Source organism: Scyliorhinus canicula, chromosome 9, assembly GCF_902713615.1.
Source record: "Scyliorhinus canicula chromosome 9, sScyCan1.1, whole genome shotgun sequence".
NCBI classification, from domain to species: Eukaryota; Metazoa; Chordata; class Chondrichthyes; order Carcharhiniformes; family Scyliorhinidae; genus Scyliorhinus; species Scyliorhinus canicula.
The window spans coordinates 63,499,188-63,522,975 of record NC_052154.1 but is presented as its reverse complement, the minus strand read 5'-3'; the positions used below and the strand labels follow the sequence as shown (position 1 = coordinate 63,522,975).

At 46.2% G+C, this 23,788-nt stretch overlaps 1 protein-coding gene across 1 annotated transcript in view; it reads left to right on the top strand.

The window, feature by feature from the left end:
- Positions 1-23,788, top strand: part of LOC119971355 (dynein heavy chain 5, axonemal-like) — a 461,705-nt gene that overhangs the window by 36,848 nt on the left and 401,069 nt on the right. Inside the window, exons 2-4 of the mRNA XM_038806777.1 lie at positions 10,328-10,462; positions 17,636-17,720; positions 22,079-22,239. Of these exons, the coding sequence (XP_038662705.1) occupies positions 10,328-10,462; positions 17,636-17,720; positions 22,079-22,239 (381 nt within the window). The remainder of the gene's footprint in view (positions 1-10,327; positions 10,463-17,635; positions 17,721-22,078; positions 22,240-23,788) is intronic.

The following is a 23,788-nucleotide window of genomic DNA, read 5'->3' as shown; positions in this document are numbered from 1 at the left end:
CTTCGCGCCGCCCCGGCGGATTCCCCGGCCCGGCTCCGGGGTGAGAGAATCCCCCCCCCGTGTGTTCTTTATTATCCATATGGTTCCTAAGTAATGCTTAAATGCAGTGTTGAGATTGACCGGGCTACCTCACTCCAAGAGGCCAGGGCAATTTTAGATGTGAACTTGGGAAGCTCCAGACAAAGGCTGGGTCTTGTGTAGCTGCTGAAGTTCTCTCTGTTCACACAAAAGGTCACCAGACTTGCAGGCTAACATCCATCATTGACAGTGACAGATCACAGTGTCCTAAAGAACAATCTCGTGCTGGGGACTCAGTATGAGAGATGGCCTTTGGAGAAATGCCACAGTCTGGATTAATAGCAGTTTTCAGAGGGTCAAACAAGAACCAGTAATTGATGATTGTCCTTCTCCAGGCACCTTGCTACGCTCCAGGCATATTACCATTAGTGCACTGGTGCTTGCAGTGCTTGTCCTGCCTCTTGAAGGCTGCCAAAGGCAGTCAAGTGTTTATAGCTGGATGATTCTGACCTTTGCATGCTTCAACGAGAGGGACAAATGATCAGTCATTCCCAATCTACTATTGGCCCAAACCCTAATGCATCTTCACAAGAATACCATGTATTAAGGTGCCCAAATCCTACAATTGGCACTTGAGTTTTAGAACATAGGACGTAGAACATACAGTGCGGAAGGAGGTCATTCAGCCCATCGAGTCCACACCGACCCACTTAAGCCCTCACTTCCACCCTATCCCGTAACCCAATAACCCCTCCTAACCTTTTTGGACACTAAGGGCACTTTAGCATGGCCAATCCACCTAACCTGCATGTCTTTGGACTGTGGGAGGAAGCCGGAGCACCCGGAGGAAACCCACGCACACACGGGGAGGATGTGCAGACTCCGCACAGACAGTAACCCAAGCCGGAATCGAACCTGGGACCCTGGCGCTGTGAAGCCATAGTTGTCCCTTCAATCAGTCCACAAGTGTAGTATTCAACTCCTCAACTAAGCCCTCAGAGCCCTCCCCCAAGGTTATTTTTCAACTGTGTCATTACATAGGCTGTTGAAATGGTGTTGTTCTATTTTTATTATGAGACCAATTTCCAACCACCTCCAACACCATCAAAGTCCCTCCTATTGTCCGGAAAGAGTATTGTGTGCATGTTTCCCTCCCTCTGATCATTCTCTTTCCGCCCTCTTTAAAGCTGGAGCCCATCATTATTCCAGTAGATATCCCTGTCCTCCTGACCCCATACCCCAACGTCAAACTCAGTCCTCACCATCTTGAGGCCCTATGCACGCTGACCTTTGTTTCAATTCATTTACCGGATGTGGTCATCACTAGTTAGGCCAGCATTTATTACCCATCCCTAGTTGCCCTTCATAAGGTGGTGCTGAGTTGCCTCTTAAAACACTGCAGTCCCTGAAGTATTGGTACACCCACAGCGCTGTTAGAGAGGGTGTTCCAGGATTTTGACCCTGCGACAGTGAAGGAACGGCGATATATTTCCAAGCCATGGTGGTGAATGACTTGGAGGGGAACTTCCAGCTGGTGGGGTTCCCAGGTATCTGCTGCTCTTGTCCTTCTGTATGGTAGTGGTCATGGGTTTGGAAGGTGCTGCCGAAGGAATCTTGGTGGGTTCCTGCAGTGCATCTTGTAGATGGTACACACGGCTGCCACTGTTCATCGGTGGTGGGGAGATGAATGTTTGTGGAAGGAGTAGCAATCAAGCAGGCTACTTTGGCCTGGATGGTGTTGAACTTCTTCAGTGTTGTTGGAGCTGCACTCATCCAGAAAAGTGGAGAGTATTTGATTACACTCCTGACTTGTGCCTTGTAGATGGTGGATTGGCTTTGGGTTACTCGCCGTAGAATTCCGAGCCTTTGAACTGCTCTTGTAGCCCCAGTATTAATATGGCTAGTCCAGTTCAGTTTGTGATCAATGGTAACCCCCAAGATGTTGATTGTGGGGATTCAATGATGGTAATGCCATTGAATGTCAGGGGGCGATGGTTAGATCCTCTCTTGTAGGAGATGGCCATTGCCTGGCATTTGTGTGGCACGAATGTAACTTGCCATTTTCAGACCAAACCTGGATATAGTCCAGGTCTTGCTGCATTTGGATGTGGACTGCTTCATTATCTGAACAGTCATGGATGCTGATGAACATTGTATGTAGATGACTGCACATCACTATTTCTGACCTTATGATGCAAAGGAGGTCATTGGTGAAGCAGCTGAAAATGGTTGGGCCTAGGACATTACCCTGAGGATCTCTTGCAGTGATGTCCTGGAGCTGAGATGATTGACCTCCAAACATCAAAAGGGCAGCACGGTAGCATTGTGGATAGCACAATTGCTTCACAGCTCCAGGGTCCCAGGTTTGATCCCGGCTTGGGTCACTGTCTGTGCGGAGTCTGCACATCCTCCCCATGAGTGCATGGGTTTCCTCTGGGTGCTCCGGTTTCCTCCCACAGTCCAAAGATGGGCAGGTTAGATGGATTAGCCATGCTAAATTGCCCTTTGTGTCCAAAATTGCCCTTAGTGTTGGGTGGGGTTACTGGGTTATGGGGATGGGGTGGAGGTGTTGACCTTGGGTAGGGTGCTCTTTCCAAGAGCCGGTGCAGACCCGATGGGCCGAATGGCCTCCTTCTGCACTGTAAATTCTATGAAATCTTCCCTTGTGCCAGGTATAACTCCAACCAGCGGAGCGTTTCCCCCCCGATTCCCATAGACTCCAGTTTAGCTGGTGCTACTTGATGCCATACTCGGCCAAATGCTGCCTTAGTGTCAAGGGCAGTCACTCTCACCTCATCTCTGGCATTCAGCTCTTTTGTCCACTTATGAACCAAGGCTGTAATGAGGTCAGGTGCTGAGTGACCCTGGCGGAACCCAAACTGAGCATCTGTGAGCAGGTTATTACTGAGTAAGTGTCACTTTCAAAAAATAAATGTAGAATACCCATTTAATTTTTTCCAATTAATAGGCAATTTAGTGTGGCCAATCCGTTCTAACCTTCATGTCTTTGGGTTGTGGAGGTGAAACCCAAGCAGACAAGGGGAGAATGTGCAAACTCCACACAGTCAGTGACCCGGGGCCGGGATGGAACCCAGGTCCTCAGCGCCATAGGCAGCAGTGCTAATGACTGCATCACTGTGCCGCCTGAGTGTCACTTGATAGCACTGTTGATGACTCCTTCCATCACTTTGCTGATGGCGGAGAGTAGACTGATAGGTTAGTTACTGGCTGGGTTGGATATGTCTTGTTCCATATGTACAGGACACACCTGGGCAATTTTCCACATTGCCGGGTAGATGCCAATGTTGTAGCTGTACTGGAACAGCTTGGCTAGGGGTGTGGCACCTTCTGGAACACAAATCTTCTGTACTATTGCCGGGATAATGTCAGGGATCATAGCCTTTGCAGTATCCTGTGCCTTCAGCCGGTTCTTGACATGGAGTGAATCGTATTGACTGACGACTGACATCTGTGCTGCTGGGGACCTCCGGAGGAGACAATGATGGATCATCCACTCGACATTTCTGGCTGAAGATTGTTAGGAATGCTTCAACCTTGTCTTTTGCACAAATAAGAACATAAGAACTAGGAGCAGGAGTAGGCCATCTGGCCCCTCGAGCCTGCTCCACCATTCAATGAGATCATGGCTGATCTTTTTTGGACTCAGCTCCACTTTCCAGCTCGAACTCCATAACCCTTAATCCCTTTATTCTTCAAAAAACTATCTATCTTTATCTTAAAAACATTTAATGAAGGAGCCTTAACTGCTTCACTGGGCAAGGAATTCCATAGATTCACAACCCTTTGGGTGAAGAAGTTCCTCCTAAACTCAGTCCTAAATCTACTTCCCCTTATTTTGAGGCTATGCCCCCTAGTTCTGCTTTCACCCGCCAATGTAAACAACCTGCCCGCATCTATCCTATCTATTCCCTTCACAATTTTATATGTTTCTATAAGATCCCCCGCATCCTTCCAAATTTCAATGAGTACAGTCCCAGTCTACTCAACCTCTCCTCATAATCCAACACCGTCTGCTCTGGGATTAACCTAGTGAATCTCCTCTGCACACTCTCCAGCGCTAGTACATCCTTTCTTGGGTAATGAGACCAAAACTGAACACGATACTCCAGGTGTGGCCTCACTAACACCTTATACAATTGCAGCATAAGCTCCCTTGTCTTAAACTCCATCCCTCGAGCAATGAAGGACAAAATTCCATTTGCTTTCTTAATCACCTGTTGCACCTGTAAACCAACATTTTGCGACTCATGCACTAGCACACCCAGTCTCTCTGCACAGCAGCATGTTTTAATATTTTATCATTTAAATAATAATCCCTTTTGCTGTTATTCCTATGAACCCATGCTGCGTCTGCCCAATGGGACAATTTCCATCCAGATGTCTCGCTATTTCTTCCTTGATGATAGATTCCAGCATCTTCCCTACTACCGAAGTTAAGCTAACTGGCCTATAATTACCCGCTTTCTGTCTACCTCCTTTTTTAAACAGTGGTGTCACATTTGCTAATTTCCAATCCGCCGGGACCACTCCAGACACTAGTGAATTTTGGTAAATTATCACTAGTGCATTTGCAATTTCCCTAGCCATCTCTTTTAGCACTCTGGGATGCATTCCATCAGGGCCAGGAGACTTGTCTACCCTTAGCCCCATTAGCTTGCCCATCACTACCTCCTTAGTGATAACAATCATCTCAAGGTCCTCACCTGTCATAGCCTAATTTCTATCAGTCACTGGCATGTTATTTGTGTCTTCCGCTGTGAAGACCGACCCAAAAAACCTGTTCAGTCCTCAGCCATTTTCTCATGTCCCATTATTAAATCTCCCTTCTCATCCTCTAAAGGACCAATATTTACCTTAGCCACTCTTTTTTGTTTTATATATTTTTATATATTTGTAGAAACTTTTACTATCTGTTTTTATATTCTGAGCAAGTTTACTCTCATAATCTATCTTACTCTTCTTTACAGCTTTTTATTAGCTTTCTGTTGCCCCCTAAAGATTTCCCCGTCCACTAGTCTCCCACTAATCTTTGCCACTTTGCATGCTTTTTCCTTCAATTTGATATTCTTCCTTATTTCCTGAGATATCCACGGTCAATTTCCCCCCTTTCTACCGTCCTTCCTTTTTGTTGGTATAAACCTTTGCTGAGCACTGTGAAAAATCGCTTGGAAGGTTCTCCACTGTTCCTCAACTGTTTCACCATAAAGTCTTTGCTCCCAGTCTACCTTAGCTAGCTCTTCTCTCATCCCATTGTAATCTCCTTTGTTTAAGCACAAAATACTAGTGTTTGATTTTACCTTCTCACCTTCCATCTGTATTTTAAATTCCACCATATTGTGATCGCTCCTTCCAAGAGGATCCCTAACTATGAGACCATTAATCAATCCTGTCTCATTACACAGGATCAGATCTAGGACCGCTTGTTCCCTCGTAGGTTCCATGACATACTGTTTGAGGAAACTATCGCGGATACATTCTATAAACTCCTCCTCAAGGCTGCCTTGACCGACATGGTTAAACCAATCGACATGTAGATTAAAATCCCCCATGATAACTGCTGTACCATTTCTACATGCATCCGTTATTTCTTTGTTTATTTCCTGCCCCACCATAATGTTAATATTTGGTGGCCTATAGACTACTCCTATCAGTGACTTTTTCGTCTACTATTCCTGATTTCCACCCAAATGGATTCAACCTTATCCGCCATATCACCGTAGTCATCCCTATCTATTGCCCGGATGTCTGGGCACCTTTATCATTGAGGATGGGGATATTTGTGGAGCCTCCTCCTCCAATGAGTTGTTTAGTTGTCCATCACCATTCACGGCTGGATGTGTCAGGACTGCAGAGCTCAGATCTGAAGAGTTTGTTGTGGAATAACTTAGCTCTATCTATTAATTGCTGCTTACGTTGCTTGGCAAACACATAGACCAATGTTGTAGCTTCACCTGGTTGACACCAAGGTCGACATGGCTGGGTTTGCCATTATCATTTCCAGTGCCTGGGTCGATGCCGGTGGTCAGTCTGGTTTATTTCCTTCTTTGTGTTTTTGTAGCGGTTGAATACAACTGAGTGACTTGCTAGGCCATTTCAGAGGGCATTTAAGAGTCAACAATATTGCTGTGGGTCTTTAGGCACATGTAGACCAGACCAGGTAAGGATGGCAGATTTCCTTCCCTAAAGGACATTAGTGAACCAGATGGGTTTTGACGACAATTGTTTCAAGGTCATCCTTTGACTTTTATTTCCAGACCTACTGAAATTCACCTCATGAAACCATTGAGTGGTCCGCTTGTACTTCCAGTTTCTCACTAACAGGCTGCAGATATATCCCCTGACTGTGCCATCTTCCAACTGGTACCAAAACACCAACCCAATGATCCAAATGTGTGAGGGACTGACCACACCCTCCACTCATGCCATGCATGAATGGCAAAGACAGCCCCTTCCCCCCTCCTTGGATTGGGACCAACATATACATGCCAGGCAGAGCCTTGTTGCATGGTGCGCACTGCCACAGGACTGCCTCAGCCTTGTCCGACCTCTTCCTTTAACACCCCCCTCACCCCAGCCATGTGTCTTTTTCTACCCCTTCTCTCCTGCACTCCATTAACCCCCAGCATCTCTGTCTATCCATTCCCTCTAGGGCTTCAATCTTTACCTGTTCCCTTCAGTCAAATGTATGCCTTCCAACCCTTCACTTGCCTCTGTCCAGTCACCGACCCCTGAATCAAGCATATGCCTTTCAGCCCCCTTCTCTTCCCACTGGTCTTGCCTGAGCAACCTTAGCATGGAGTCGTTGTTACTACGAGAGCAGCTCAATGAAATGTAGGCGAACGCTGTGTATACAAACCTCAAAACTGTGAGTGAAATACAGTTCAGCAGATGCACATCAATTGTAACCAGTCGTGATTCACACCTGTCTAATCATCCACTGGCGTGGCAATTAGATTTGGAATGTGAATATGGTTTGTGAGTCTGAATCTGTGAGCTGAGTTTTTAAATAGCAATCACAAGATCCAAAGGAATGCGAATGCATTTCCCAACATAGTGCGATGCCATGAAAGTCAGGGGGGGGAAATTGTAACCTGTTTTTACGCCAACAAAAAACTGGTATTTAGCCGCACTCCGAACTTTCTGGTCCCACCCACCAGGGACAGGAAAATTCCACTCAAGACTTTTACCGTCGCAAATAAGCAAAGAATCAATATCACCTAAACACTATTTGGTGAGCAACTAATACCCTAAATTACAGAAAATATATAACATAGAACATACAGTGCAGATGGAGGCCATTCAGCCCATCGAGTCTGTACCGACCCACTTAAGCCCTCACTGCCACCCTATCCCCGTAATCCAATAACCCCTCCTAACCGTTTTGGTCACTATCGGCAATTTATCATGGCCAATCCACCTAACCTGCACGTCTCTGGACTGTGGGAGGAAACCGGAACACCCGGAGGAAACCCACGCAGACACGGGGAGAACGTGCAGACTCAGCATAGTGAGTGACCCAGCGGGAAATCGAATCTGGGATCCTGGCGCTATGAAGCCACAGTGCTATCCACTTGTGCTACAGTGCTGCCCTAACATGACTAAAAACCCCACACTACAGCTATATTTCACTACACATTCTGCGCAGAACATCAGTTTTTATCGAAACCAGTCCAACACCACTCATAACTTCCACTGGATTCACATTTCCCTATTTTGCCGAGTCATATCATCAAGAGACTGTCAAAAGATACTTCTCTCAGTTTCCTGAGAAGCCCCAAACCAAATCAAAAAGACCTGACCCGGCATTTCTTTCCCTCCCAACCACGTAATGACCAATCTTCTGGATTGATTAGATTGTCACAATATGCATCTTTTTGATGAGAGACTGTCTTCCATCCCGTATTCTGCCTGGCATTCCATAGAATAGCCACACTTTCCTCTCTGCTGCAGTCCTTGGTTAAATGTATTGAAGGTGGATGGTGAACTGTAAAACATGACGCAGGTCCTTTATTCGTCGGTTTAATCACAGAATGCAGCCGTTCAGATTTCTGCCTCCTAACTGCTATCCCAGCCAAACAAGTGTGTTCATAACATGACCAAACAGGTTGAGTGTCAACCTATAAATCCTTCCAACACACCAATGGCTGGCGGTAAGTGTGGGAGAGGCTACTGGTCATGGTTGATGCGGAATAGCACCCTCAAACCACAATCCTCTGGTGACAGATTAGTGACCTGTTCCAGGAAAACTAGCTATGTAAACAGACTAAAATCTGCCTTAGTGCACCTCGAGCTGTGGGAAGAGAATTGGAATTGGAACTGCTACCCTAGTCGCTGACTCTCTTTATGCAGGGTGGCACGGTAGCACAGTGGGTAGCACTGTTGCTTCACAGCTCCAGGGTCCCAGGTTCGATTCCCAGCTTGGGTCACTGTGGGAGTCTGCACGTTCTCTGTGACTGCGTGGGTTTCCTCCGGGTGCTCCGGTTTCCTCCCACATGTCCTGAAAGACGTGCTATTAGGTGAATTGGACATCCTGAATTCTCCCTCTGTACCCAAACAGGCACCAGAGTGTGGCGACTCGGGGATTTTCACAGTAACTTCATTGCAGTGTTAATGTAAGCCTACTTGTGACAATAAAAAGATTATTATTACTCCTTTGAGTGCAAAATAACCATATAAAATAATTAACAATAGCTTAAAGGGGCACTTTAAAAACAAGTCAAAACTTTTTTTTACATTAGTTTGATAAGTTCCATTTCATGTTTTTGGGGCTGATAATGCACTGCTGCCCAAGTGGTGGCCACAGATCATGGAAGGCCTCAAACATACCAGCGGATACTGTGTGGTCCCACTCCAGGGACACCTGGGCCCAAATGTCACTGTGGGAGGAAGCAGACAGTTGGGCCGACTAACCCCCTCAACTGCCCGCTGCCGGGACCTGTTAATGGCCAACTTGACCAGGCCAAGGAGAAGGCTTATCAGGAGGTTCTCCTCTTTCCTGTCCCCCTCCGCAGCAGATGTGAATTTCTTTCTATATGATCCCAGTCCTTAATCAAATAAGGCCCAAGATCTTTGTAACTTTAACAACATAATCAACAAACCATCAACATCCTTTCTCTCTTTGTGAGACCTCTATTTTTCTGTCAGAAAACTGGGAGACAGAAAATCTGCCACTATCAGCCCCAGCTCTTGCCTTTGTTTTGTGTTTGAACATTTTGCATCTTGGCTTAAAACATAACAAACTTATAAGCCCTCACATTCGTAACATATAAATCACATCAACTCACATTATCTCATCACCCCAGTGCTCTCAAGTCAGCTCCAGGTTAAGTAAGGCCTCGACTTTAGGAGTCGCATTCTTGTTTTTAAATTTCTCTGTGGCCTCACTTCACCACCTCTCCCAAAATCATAACCTCATCCAGTTCTAATATCCTCCGAGGTATTTGTGCTCCTCCAGTTCTGGCCTCTGGAGCAGGAGCATCACAAATTTTAATCACCCCAGCTATGGTGGTCTTGTTTACAGCTGCTAAGGAGCTAAGCTCTAGAATTCCTGCTCTAAACTCCTCCATGTTTCTTCTTCTCGTTATTCATTTCAGATGCTCCTTAAAACCTACCTGCTTTGCAAAGCTTTTGGTCATCAGCCATAGCATCTCCTATGTGCCTCAGTGTCTAATTTGGTACTGGTACAACAGCAGCAGGCAGTCCTCTGCAGTTGATGTTGTTATAATATAGAAATGCTATCATTTGTATCAGCATCATCCACTAGTGTGAATGATTGGACCTTGGCAGATCGGCACAGAGCATGAATAATTTAGCCTACTACAATAATGAAAATGGGGAACACATAGAAGTATGTTTGTGAATGAATCCTAGACCATGTAACACATCATATCAATATGCCCATTGAGATTTATTACTTCATTTCTTCACTCTGCATTTCAAATCAATACCCAAACTGTACAAATAAAATCAAAATACTGCAGATGCTGGAAAGCCGAATTAAAAACAGATATGCTGGAAAAACCCAGCAGGTCCGACAGCATCTGTGGAGAGAGAAATAGAAATAAAATTTCAAATTTAATAAGGCTTTTCTTTGGAACTGAAGCTGAACTAGACATCCCATTACAGGCTTTTCTGATCATACAAAAGTATTAGTAGTACAGTACTGGACACCTATCACAGCACTTGGGGGGAAAATTTACCTTGATGGGAACATTTATGAAATAAATTAAACTTCCCTATATTGTAAGAAAAATCTCTCTACCTTGCACTGTTTTGTACTGTATTGCAGCATAAGCTAAGAGAAGAACGTGAAGCTAAACGGGCGCAGTTAGACACCAGGCATGAGTACGTTTTTGATATTGTGGCAACCTGTGTCCATCTGGAAAGGTCCGATGTTGAAGATGCTATCCTGGATGGGGCTCAAGTAAGTTTTCTTTGCATATAAATTTTATTTAGTTCTATTCAGGAGTTTGATTTCAAAATTATGTAACATGTGAGATTGCAGCATAGACAGTTTTTGTTGCAGACACAATATTAAGGTAGATTATGTGACTTGGCAGAGGAAAAGATGTAACTGACTAGGATGGTATAAGTTGGTTATCATGGCTATATAAAACAAGTAGGTCAGGACTACACATCCATGGTGGGAATTTAGCAGTGTTATTGTTTATGAGTTCAGAATTCGTGTGATTCAATATTAGATCAATCTGAACTGTTGAATAATGAGCATATAAAGTTAAAAATATATTTAGCATAATGAATCACTTTTAAGCAGCTAATTAATTTAGATAACATCCATTAGTTAACTTTATTCTGAGCACTGAGATCAGATTACATGCTCCAAATCATTCCTATATCTTTTAATTAACACCTTTGAATTTTTTGTGGTATTTTTACAATATCTATTGACAGCACGTTGTCATCCAATGGGTAGCAAATATTTTAACCATTGAGTTTGAGGCAGGGTATAACTTACAACAGGATTTATTACATTCAGAAGACACATACTCATATACTTTATAGTATGGGCCAGAGGGACAGGATATGATAGATGTGATAGATCAGGGTTTAGGTGCCAGTCGAGAAAAGGATTGTGATAAACAGGGAAGGGCTATTTTATCTGGAGGCCATCTGCCCAAAATGGGTTCCCAGGTGATGTACCGTCCAAAAGAATCGAACAACTGGAGGGATGCAACAATAGTCGGATGGACAGGGAAATCTACAGGAAAATATAACAATTGAATGTCCAGGAATCATGGGAAAGGAGTAATGGTCCTGGACTAGGAGAATGCTGAAATGAAAATGAAAATCGCTTATTGTCACGAGTAGGCTTCAATGAAGTTACTGTGAAAAGCCCCTAGTCGCCACATTCCAGCGCCTGTTTGGGGAGGCTGATACGGGAATTGAACCGTGCTGCTGGCCTGCTTGGTCTGCTTTAAAAGCCAGCAATTTAGCCGAGAGAGCTAAACCAGCCCTTAGAGTGCAAAAATAGAAAATAAGAAAGCACAGCTCAAGGTCCAGGAATGAATTGGGTGATGAGTCCCTGTTGAGGAAATGCTTACATATGGTGGAAAGGGGCTCAGATCGGGCATACAGGGGATCTAAAAGTAGTAGCCTGGAAAGACTTTAACAGGCAAGTCAAGGTTGCAGTCTGACAAGACAACACAGTGGATTGGAAAATGCAGAACCATCCCGACAAACTAATAGAAGTAGAAGTCCTTATGACTGAGTCATTTTTGTAGCTTCCAACAGATTAGAAGATAAAGCCATATCATAGACTCATAGAATCCCTACAGTGCAGAAGGAGGCCATTCACCCCATTGAGCCTGCACTGGCCCTTGGAAAGAGAGCCCTATTTAAGCCCACGCCTCCATCCTATCCCCGTAACCCTACCTAACCTTTTGGACACTAAGGTGCAATTTAGCATGGCCAATCCACCTAACCTGCATATTTTTGGACTGTGGGAGGAAACTGGAGCACCCGGAGGAAACCCACGCAGAAAAGTCCCAGCAGAGGCTTGTGCTCAGTCATGATAGTGAAGTGACGGCCATGCACATACTAGTGGAAGTGTTTCACCGCAAAGACCACCGCCAGGCCCTCTTTCTCGATCTGCGCGTACTTCTTTTCCGCTGCAGTCAATGTGCGGGAGGCGAAAGCTATCGGCCGCTCGGCCCCGTTCTCCATCTTGTGGGACAGGACGGCCCCAATACCATACGGGGATGCATCACATGTGATGAGCATAGTGGGTTAGTAAACCAGGCGACGGCAATTGTTGTTTTACCCGCTGGAAAGCGTTTTTTTGTGGCTGACCTCAAACCCAGGTGTAATTCTTCTTTAGCAGAAGGTGCAATGGGGCCACATAGTTGCCAGATTGGGGAGGAACTTCCAGTAATAGTTTACGAGGCCGAGAAAAGAACGAAGATGCGAAGTGTCAGTTGGGGCGGGGGCCTGTTGAATTGCGCGAACCTTCTCTGCGACGGGGTGAACCCTTCGCAGTCCACCGATAACCCAGGTAGACTACTTCCTTCGCCTTAAAGACGCACTTTGTGTGATGTAAACGGACCCCAGCCTCTGAAAAGCACCTAAGGACAGCCTCCAAATTTTCCAAATGTTCCTGCTTCAACGTCCCTCTAATCAAAACGTCGTCTAAGTAGACAGTGACACGCCATAACACGTTGAAAAATACCGCAGGCAGAAGATACCTCAGAGGGCAACCGTGTATATTCATACAGGCCCCAGTGTGTATTAATCGTTACATATGTCTGGGAGGCAGGGTCCAGCTCCATCTGTAGGTAGGCGTGACTCATATCTAATTTTGTGAATGAGAGTCCGCCTGCAAGCTTCGCGTAGAGATCCTCTATGCAAGACAACGGATATCGGTCAAGACAGGAAGCCGTGTTCACTGTAAGTTTATAGTCGCCGCACAAGCGAACTGTGGCATCTGGCTTCATTACAAGTACAATTGGTGCTGCCCAGTCAGCGAAATGGACGGGTCTGATAATTCCCAAGGTCTCCAAACAAGTGAGCTCCCCTTATACCTTCTCATGCAAGGCGTAAGGCACTGGACGCGCCCGGAAATAGCGCGGTGTGGCTCCTGGTTCGACTTGGATATGGGCTAGGGCCCCTTTTATTTTCCCCAAACCGGGCTGGAATATATCTGGGTACCGGCTTAGCACCTCAGTCAACCCTCCAGAACCTGTTTGGAGGATATGCTGCCACTGCAGCCGCAAATGGCGCAACCAGTCTGACAACAGGCTGGGCCTTGGCTGCGCACCACGATAAGTGGGGAATGCCCCTCCTGGTGTCCATAAACAACAGGGGTCATCCTGCAATATTCCTGCAGTATTCCTGCAATGTCCAATGGTTCCCCCGTATAGGTGGCCAACCTGGCCTGTGTGTCAGTTAATGTAAGGGTCTGTATACCCAGCTTGATGCAGTCGAATGGCCTCTGGGCGATCACGGAGACCGCTGCGGCAGTGTCCAACTTCATCTCAAGCGGGTGACCATTGACCCGTACTGTCACCTTAATGGGGGCCACACGGGGAGCTGCCACACAATGCAGCTGCAGGCAGTTGTCCTCCATCTCCATGTCCTCGGGAGTAGTTGCCGCAGGTTCATCGAAAGGAAGGTACGGCCCCTGGGCTGGCCCCAGCCTCTGGCGCCCCCAGGACCGGCGTCCGCGACGAGGTCGGCGACCACAGGTCCGACACGGACATGGCTCCTCATCCATTGGTTTTGGAGAAGGCTCCCTTCGGAGAGGAACGTCCGACGGACACTGGCATCGATCCGGACGTCACATCACCCAAGGTACCGCAGGGGTGCAGGGAGACGCTTTTAGACGGAAGAGGTTGCGCCCCGAGGCGTGCACCTCCATTCCCTGTAGCTTCTGCACTCCCCATTCTGCACTCTCGGGACAATACTATTTGAATGGCCTGTTGAAAAGTCAATGTTGGCTCAGCTAACAACTTTCTCTGGGTGGCCGCATTGTTAATACCGCAAACCAAACGGTTGCATAACATTTCTCACAAGGTCTCACCATAGTCACAGTACTCCACAATCCTGCGTAGCCTGGATAGAAAGTCGGCAAGGGATTCTCCTGGGGTCCTCTCAGCGGTATTAAACCAGTAACGCTGGACTATCGTGGACGGGGTTGGATTAAAATCTTGGCCCCACTCAGTTCACAAGTTCATTAAACGCCTTGGTGTCCGGCGCAGCTGGGTACGTAAGGCTCCTAATCACCCCAAACATATGCGGGCCGCAGGTGGTGAGCAAAATGACCACCTGGTGCTCGTTTTCGGTGATGTTGTTTGCCCGGAAATAGTAACGCATTCGTTGTGCGTACTGGTTCCAACTTTCCAGCGCAGCATCAGAAACATCCAAAAGTTCATACAGAGGCATGGTGTAATAGAAATCAACTTCCAACCTGTATCCACAAAAATCCAGGGAGGTGGCTTCAGCAACGTAGACAGCTATCCACTTTAACCCTCGTCGCAAGTTTTGTGAGGGCCACGAAGAATCCAGCAGGAGTTGAAGGATAGAAAGAAATAACATTTATTTACAATAACATATATGCAACAGCAGCACCAGCAACTCCCTTGCTGCTCGCTCCTCTCTAGCTGGTTCCAAACTGGCCAGCTTTATTTATGCAGAGGGATCTGCTAATGATTTCTTTGCCCCCCCCCCCCCCCCCCCCCCCCCCCCTCATTGGGGAAGCTCATACCCCCAAAGGATCGTGGGATTGCCATTAGTCCCTAGCCAGTGGTAAGCAGGCAGGTTATAACACATGCCTTCCTGCATCACCAATGGGCCATAATCCCAAACACATAACATTCACCATTTCATGAGCCCATTTCCTTCCAAATAAAGGTTGATACGCTGGACCTCTCTGAACAGGCAATGATGAGACTGACACCAATGCATCACACACGGCATTTTTGGCATGAGTGCAGTAAATGATTTATGGTGATAAATCAAAGCAAATCCATGTGGGTCAAAATGAAAAGAAATAAAAGCACCCAGTGCAGACCCCTGTTTGTGACTAGTGTGTCTTGAGTTTTCATTTGCGGGTCTGTGTGACCCCCCACCCCCCTCGCTGACAGTGGAATTTGAGGCAGGTTGATGATTTTGTTGCGTTGTTGATGCAGGCGACCTTGGTGGTCACCCCCTGGCCAGCGGGGCCTGAGCAGGCATTGCCTAGAAGGGTTTGTGAGAAAACATTGCTGGGAAATCCTCAGTCGCTGTGGAGTCGGAGATGGAGTGGTGACTGGCAAAGAGACGGAGGGGCTGCTGCCCTTGTTTGGGGCTCTGGGAGAAGAGTCCACAGAGGCGACAAACACCTTGCCCACCATTATTAGGTGAGTCTTCAGCTCCCTGCTCACCAAAGAAGGATGAGCAGCCATTGGAGAGACTGGTTGCTGCCTCCTTCTCCCACTCAGGCATCAATCAGCATCAATGGATGAAGCAATGCAGTGCTCATACTCCGTACGTCTCCTCGATGACAGAGATATGGCAGGGATCTCCACCAGATCTCCTCGCACATCCTGCAGGTTCAACATGGTCCTTGTCTCCGACAGTCCTCTGCTAGTGGACTGGGCACTCACTGCCTCCACCATCTGCACCAGTGAGCATGATGTGCCCTCACTGCTGTTCGCTGGTAACTTATCTGATATGGTCACGGCTCCTTGCATACCAGTAGCTGTGCTGGCGCTCGTTACTGAGAGATGGTGTGCCACGCGTTCATTCCTCAATGTCTTGGGTGTCAAGGGAGGGTCGTCGGCCACTTGGCTGGCTCTGATGAATGGCTCAACATAGGGATGAAAACAATGGGTAAGATATGTCACTGATATTGCACAGATTAAATTCTCAGCATATGCTCCCATCGCGATTAGTCTCAGTTGCATTGAGGTGTCTCAGTGACTGGTACATAATTGAGATCCTTCTGATGAACGAGATGCACATTCATCACTTTCACTCTCAGCCGTTTATGCTTCAGTCCACTGGGCTCTTACCTTCATCCGAGACACCAGCCATTCCATGACCTGATCAGCTCCCTCCTCGCTCGCCTTTGGGCCCCAGGCATCCCACCTCATGGCTGGTGAGGATCGCCCGGTATGGCACCAGAAACAGATCGTGCATGATTGTTGTAGCTACGTTTCTCCTGCAAGTGCAGAATTCCATTGAGCGCTGAAACCTCCAACATTATATCATACTGCCCCCACAACTCAAAACATCACCAAGAGGGTTGAAAATGTTACCACCCCTTGGATACCTGAGCCTTTGATGAAAGAAAAGGCTGGCGATTCATCTCTCCAGCCTTGGGATGCACTGGCATATGTGTGCTCTGAGACTCTCTGAAACCCACATGCATGTTCCCAGCAATGAATGAGCACCCTTCCTCAGTGCCCTATTCTGCACAATGTCCAGTCAGAACTCACCTGTGCCCAGTGCAGAAGGTCAGTGAACCTTTTGGGGCACTGGATCCAGGTCCGCCTGATCAGGCCATGGCTGCTGACTCCCGCTGACCTCAGTCCAGGGGCGGATTCTCTGGTCCACCAGCCGTGTTTTCCGAGGCAGCGCACCCCCACCAGAGCGGGATTCTCCGATGCCGCAGCTGGCGCACGCCGTCGGGAACACCATGGGCGTGGGTGCGCTGCTGGTGGACTGGAGGATCCCACCGACGGGGCCTTCTGGGAGATGGGATGACTTCCTTCTTCCATTCCTTGACATCAGGGTGTGCCTCCTTTCTGTAGCCTTTACCAGAGCTGAAAGGCAAAATGAGGGGCTTTCTGTCTGCTGGACCTCTGCTCCAGCCTGCTGTGGCTTCCTGAAGTGGCCATTCTGCAGTCACGGATTTATCGGCGGCCTTTGGACACTCTCCCACACCGGCCCTGCTCACCCAATGCGGCCGCAATTCACGTGGCAGCCGATGTAATATTGGGGGGGATTCTCCGGCTGCGCCCGTCCAGCGACCAGAAATTCCCACCCAAAGTCAATGGACCATTACATGGTCCGTGTCCCGACCGTGGCAACCTTGCTGCTGGTGGATTGCAAGGCTCCAGCCCAATTGCATTTCTTATTGGGCACAGGCAGGACCAGGATTTGTGGCCCCTTCAGGTTCCATCCACCAAGTGCGCACGTCAAGTGTTAAATTCTACCCATCGAGCTTTATGCATCAACCTACAATGAAGACAGTCTGGATCCAGCTTCTTCCTTTGCCGGGTGGATGGTCACTGGATTAACATTACGGATGGTAAAGTGCATTGGTGAGGAACTTGCTTTTTATTATACTTTAGTGACTTGCTATAAATATTCCAAGGTGAATAAGCATTCTGGTTAAACTGAATGAAAATGTTTGTGGCCATCACAAGTGCATTGGGACATTTGTATTGGGGTGGGGGGGGGGGGGGGGGGGGGGGAGCGGTTGGTTGCTACATCCAGATTGCTGCTTCTTTACAGAAATTGTAAAATTCCACTGTCTTGTGATGGGAGGCTGATCATTTGATCTTGGCCAGTGGGGCATGGAAAAAGAGGGAAATAACCGAAAATGTAACTAAAGAAAAAAACATTCTTGATTCCAACATCTTTTTTTCTTTTTCAGCTGGAACAAATTGATAACTTTTTCACTGCAGATGGCAGACCAAGCCTTCTGTTCTTCTATCAGGAGATGGATCTTCCAGATGCAGGTTGTACTATACAGATTGCGATAACATTTGCAGTATTTAATTCAAACTCATGTTCTTACAGATTACCAAAGTTACATAAATAATGTATTATTCAATCGCTGCTTTATTTTGAACGCAGATCACACAGTATTCCCCGTTCCGTTTCGTATTCTTATTCATAATTCTTATTCTACATCACTTCTATTTCAACTTATTTTCTTTCGACTTCTTTTGCTCTTTGTCTGTCTTTGGCTCCTCTTTCCAGTCATTCTGCCTCCTTTTATTCCTCCTCCTTTGGAAACTCTGCCTTCCTAAATTTCTCTGCAGTACTCAACTTTCTACTTTCCTGCCACCATGCCAATATTAACTCGCTCTTGGATAAGCCTACAGCTTTCTTATGTGCCTCCCTTGCCCTCCTTCGCTCCAGTGAGGCATTTGTCACTGCTCTCTTACAAGCAGCAGCCTAAACTGCTGTATCCTTCTATCTTGTCACTATTTTCACACCACGCATCCACTGGGGGCTAATCTTGCCGATCCCATTGCTTTGCAATTCATCCTTTCTGGTGCTGATTCTGTGGACTGTGCCCATGGATTAGCTATCACTACCTATTTCCACATCCCTTTCAGAAGGTCTGTTCACAGGTGAGCAAGGCCCTCACCCTCACCACGCAGAAGCTCTTTGTTGATGATTATATCAACATTATGACCTTGACCGAAACCTATCTGAGGGATGATGCCATCTTTCGTCTAAATGATTCCTCCCTGCCTAGGTATAGCTTCTATCATTTGTCCCATCTATAATGTTGGGTGGCAAATCAAGTCATGTTCTGTCCCCCATCTTCTCTGGCACTTTCTCCTCATTTGAATGTTGTCCCACTTGGTTCCCCCTCTTTGTCTCTTATTTATTTAAAATCCTTATTCTCTACAGCCCACCCTGTGTACCATAAGAATATTCTCACGGGATATTTTCACTGCTTTCCTCCTTCAAGTGACATCCCATCCTCTGTCATTTCGACCTCAATCTCAATTCATCAGGTTCTCTTTCCTCTGAGTTCACTGAAATCCTATTCTCCCTTAATCCCTTCCTTCATGTAAATCCCTAACCATTCTTCATGGCAACCCTCTCAAATTTACCATGAAGTGGTTTCATTACTTTATCATTTCAAGCACAGATAAGGCCATCTCTGATCAGTTCCTTGTGCTGCTCTTAACCCACGATCCATTCACTTTACTAACAGCTGCACTTTCAAAATCCCAATTGGGAAGCCTTTTGCCCTGCATTCACCACAACGTTTCTGCAGCTACCAATCTGTTCAATCACATTCTCAACTTCACTTTTGATGCCCGAGACCCCATTTACACGATTACTCTCCTTACTATAGCTGCTCTCCTTGATACAACTTTCACCTTGAACACTTGAATGTTCATGGTGTGAACTCGAGTGAGAGACTATGGGTGGAATTTTGCACTCATGTCAATGGCGGGAATCATGGCAGGTAGGAGTGCAAAATTAGGGTGTGATGGCAGAAGTCAATTCCCCAATTAGAATTCTGCTTTATCGACTTTCATGGCAGGTTAACAAAGAACAGTACAGCACAGGAAAAGGCCCTTCGGCCCTCCAAGTCTGTATCGGTCATGATATTACCCTTGACCAAAACCCTCAGCACTTCCTGCTTGCCGTATCCCTCTATACCCATCCTTTCCATGTATTTGTTGAGATGCCTTAACAGTGGGTCGCATTCTGCTAATCGACGTTGGGAACAAAACATTTCCCTGTCAGGAATACTCAATAAACAGCCAACTTTCTGGAATCACGTCCTCTCTCCAAATTAAGTAACCTGCCAGTGGAAAATTAGAATGGTCTGATTCACAACTCTATATAAGTGGTGTGCATCTGGCGGCCTTCACTTAACCAGGGACTTTGAAGTTTGTAGATGCTGCACTCGTCTACCTTTAACAGCGGTGTTACCATAATCTCGCTGCTTCTCGGACTCAGTGCCAAGGTTACTGGCCAACAGGCAAAACCAGAGGGAAATGGGGGGACAGGCAGAGGCATGCCTGGGGCAAGGTGACTGGAACATGGGGGGGAAGGGGGAAGACAGAGGCAGAAACGCGACTGCAAATGTCATTGCACCCATGGCAGTATGATAGAAGCTTAGCTGGGTGGCTGTAGGAGTAAAATCATCCATCACTGGTTGACACATGAGTAGCTGAAGACAGAGTTAAATCAGCAGAGAATCATCTCTCCAAATGCCAGTTAATATGCATAATTAATGGTGAGGTCTGAGCCTCAGGATTCCAAGGCTCCTCAGGACACTGACAATCTACAGCATGGATGAAAACCTGTAAGTTAGATGCCCTTTGAAAGCTCAGTGAGGGCATCCAGCAAGACCATCATCTGATCGCAGATAGGCACGCGTGATTCTGCTTTGGTCGGAAACCTGCAAAATCAATGTGCAGCATTCCCCTGCAATCTGGGAGTGACGTGGCCCACTCAGTATTGACACATCTTTTACTGATAACTTAGTGCCCTCATGAATGCAGAAGAACACTCGGGAGATGTCCCAGAGTATTTTTTCACCTCATCCCAGTCCTCATATTTTCGTTCTCCCTGAGGGGCAATATTTTCAAGGAACCCAAATGCAGTAATGCAGTCGGGTGATGAAATCCATATTGAATGTCTGTGTGACTTGACAAAGGGATTTTGTCACGCCAACCTAGGCAGCCCTCCAGGTACAAACCAACATCCTCACTTGTAATAGGCTGGCATCATCAGGCTGGACACACACCTCTGACATTGCACACTCATTGCCGTCCAGCAGACATTTAAAACAATAACAATGAACCAACTTCCATAGCTCTGCATCATGCATGTGGAGAGTGGGACCTAATAATGTTCAGGCATAAACACGGTAACAAAAGAATGCTGCAGGCAGCCATGAAAGTCTATGATTCTCAATGATAATTCAAACTGTGACCAAAACCTAACCATCATTAAATTCAGCTATTTGCAATGTGGACTTGGTTGGAGTAGTTCCAAGGCGGCTCATGATCAACTCCTATAATGTTCAGAAAGAACATATTTCAGCGCCACTGCATCAATAACCTTCCAAGAACAATACGCATGAGGCCATGTTATTAGATCCTCCGATGTAAGGCATTGATGAGCCATCAATTGCACGAGAGACGAGTTGCTATACAAAAGTTAGGCTTTAATAAGCTAGAACTTAGCCCTATTTATATCTCGGTATGGAGGCGTGGTTAACTCAGCCTCTCGACCAATCGGAGAGCCGTCACATGACTGGTCTCAACCAATCGGTCGAGAGGCACATGACCGACCAGGGCCAATGGTAAGCCGGTGTTCTGCACCAATGGCAGACAGCTATGCAAATCATACCACCACAGGCATACATTTACATTGTCCAATTTCATTCAGGAACTGCCTTTGTTCATCTCGCTTATGTGGAACTAAAGGCAACTAGCCTGAGATTAGATTGAGTTAGACAATATGGAACTGAGGGGCATACCTGAGAGGGGGGAGGTGGTCAGTGAATGCGTGACCCTTAAGTGAACACAAAACATTGGCTTGGCTTGTCCATGTGATTCAGTGAGTACCTGAGGCATTGGGGGAGAGAAGCAAAATATATTTACAAAGGTGCAATATAGGGGCAGCAGGGTAGCATGGTGGTTAGCATCAATGCTTCACAGCTCCAGGGTCCCAGGTTCGATTCCCGGCTGGGTCACTGTCTGTGTGGAGTCTGCACGTCCTCCCCCTGTGTGCGTGGGTTTCCTCCGGGTGCTCCGGTTTCCTCCCACAGTCCAAAGATGTGCGGGTTAGGTGGATTGGCCATGCTAAATTGCCCGTAGTGTCCTAATAAATGTAAGGTTATGGGGGGAGTTGTTGGGTTACGGGTATAGGGTGGATACGTGGGTTTGAGTAGGGTGATCATGGCTCGGCACAACATTGAGGGCCGAAGGGCCTGTTCTGTGCTGTACTGTTCTATGTTCTATGTTCTATGTATGTGGGGTGATTGAACACCCGTGCCACTATTGTGCATTCATTATTACTTAAAATTTTCCATACTCCACCTTGGTGCCGTTCTATCCTGATTCAGCCCCCACATACACAGCGGAGGCAATCAGCTTTCAAAGTCCTAAGCCAAACAAAACCTAGATATTGGGTTCTGAATGGCTAACTGTATTCATGATTGTTTGCAGTTGCATTAACCTTTGTCCATATTGAATGATGTCAGTATAATATCTGTATAATATGGTCAAATAACTATGAAACACTGGTCCACTGTAAGTAATAATTAAATACTTTGAGGGAACATTTGTGGCACACAATGTTTTTCAACTTTGTTTTCTTTCTGATCTAGTTGCTCTTGAGGCAAGTGGACCCGTGACAGGATCTTTGAGTTGTGGTAAAATGTTAAAGCTGTTTCTTACTGATGGGAAGCAAGCTGCTTTGACTGGAATTTGTATTGCTTTTCTTCGAGGTAATGCCAGCAGAGCCATTACATACGAAAACATATACAGGGTAAATGTTTTAATTTTCATTCTCATTAGCTGATCGTTCTAGGATTTTCACCCAGCCACTGTACATATTTCCAAGTCAGGATGATGTGTAGATCAGAGGGAATCTTGGTGACGGTGTTTTTGCCTTTCACCATTTACATGATGGAGGTTGTAGGTTTGGGAGGTGCTGCCAAAGAAGCCTTGGGGAGTTGCTGCAGTATATTCTGTAAATAGTACACAGTAACCATAGTAAACTAATGATAAGGGGGCGGATAGTTAGGCTAATGATGAAGTGTTGATCAAGAGAATTACTTTCTCTTGGATTGTGTTGATCTTCCTGATTGTTCTTGGAGCTGCCTCCATCTCCAGTGGAGAGTATCCCAACACATTCCTGATTTATGCCTTGAACGTATGGAGATTCTTTGGGAAATCAGGAGGTGAAACACTCCTCCCTCAGTTCCCAGCTTCTGTGCTGTAGTAATCCTGACATTTCTCTGGCTGGTTCAGTGGAATATGTGGTCAATAGTGATATCCAGGATATTAATGGTGGAAAACTTGGTAATACCATTGATCAAGGGGAGATGGGTTGGCTCTTTCTTCTTGAAGATGTTCATTACCTGGCACATCTGCAGCACAATTGTTCATTGATACTTGTCAGTCTAAGTCTTGCTGTGAGCAGCATGGATTGCTTCATTAATCTGAACACTGTACAATCACAGAGAGCAGCTCCACTTCTGAAACTTAGACTGAGTAGAAGTCATTGACGAAGCAACTGAAGATAGTTGGGCATAAGACACCACCTTAAGGGACTCCTACAGCAGTGTCCTGGAGTTGAGAAGTTTACTTTCCAAAAAACATAACCATCTTCCTTTTGTGCCAGACATGACTCCAGTCACTGAATTCAGTATTATTGAGTCTCCTTGGGGTTACACATGAATGCTGCCTTGATGTCATTCTCATTTCATAAAAATGAAAAATTGATTCTTTGGAGTACTATTTGAAACTGACATGTATAAGCAAAGATGCCTTGCAAAAAGTCTACAGGTGGTAGACATGGGAGAGCATTTTACTGCAAATGTGAAATTCTTACCAGCATTATTTATTGCAAACACATTAGCAAACTCATAAAATTCTTCACTATGTCCTTTAACACTAATTTAATTTAAGTGGTCTCAAGAATGCATTAAAATTTAAAATGTGGCATTCCTCAGAACTGCTTTTGCTCTGCCGCTGTTTCATTGCTGGAAGCACAGTAAAAACCCGGTTTGCCTGTGTAAATGAGGTTTCTCCTGCACATCATCAAAGTAATGCCAATGGAGTTGGAGCAGCTCGGAGGAATTTTGAGAGTAATTTTAGCACACAACCAAAATACTGCAGTTGCTGGAAATCTGAAATAAAGACAGAAAAGGCTGCAAGTACCTCAGTGGTTCAGGTGGCATTTGTGGAGAGAGATATGGAGGTAACTTTTCAGGGCTGTGATCTTTCAGCAAAACTCATGTCTGAAACATCGGGCACAATTCTCCGGAAAGATTTCCTGAGTGTGATAGCGAGCGGGAACTACCATGAGCTTA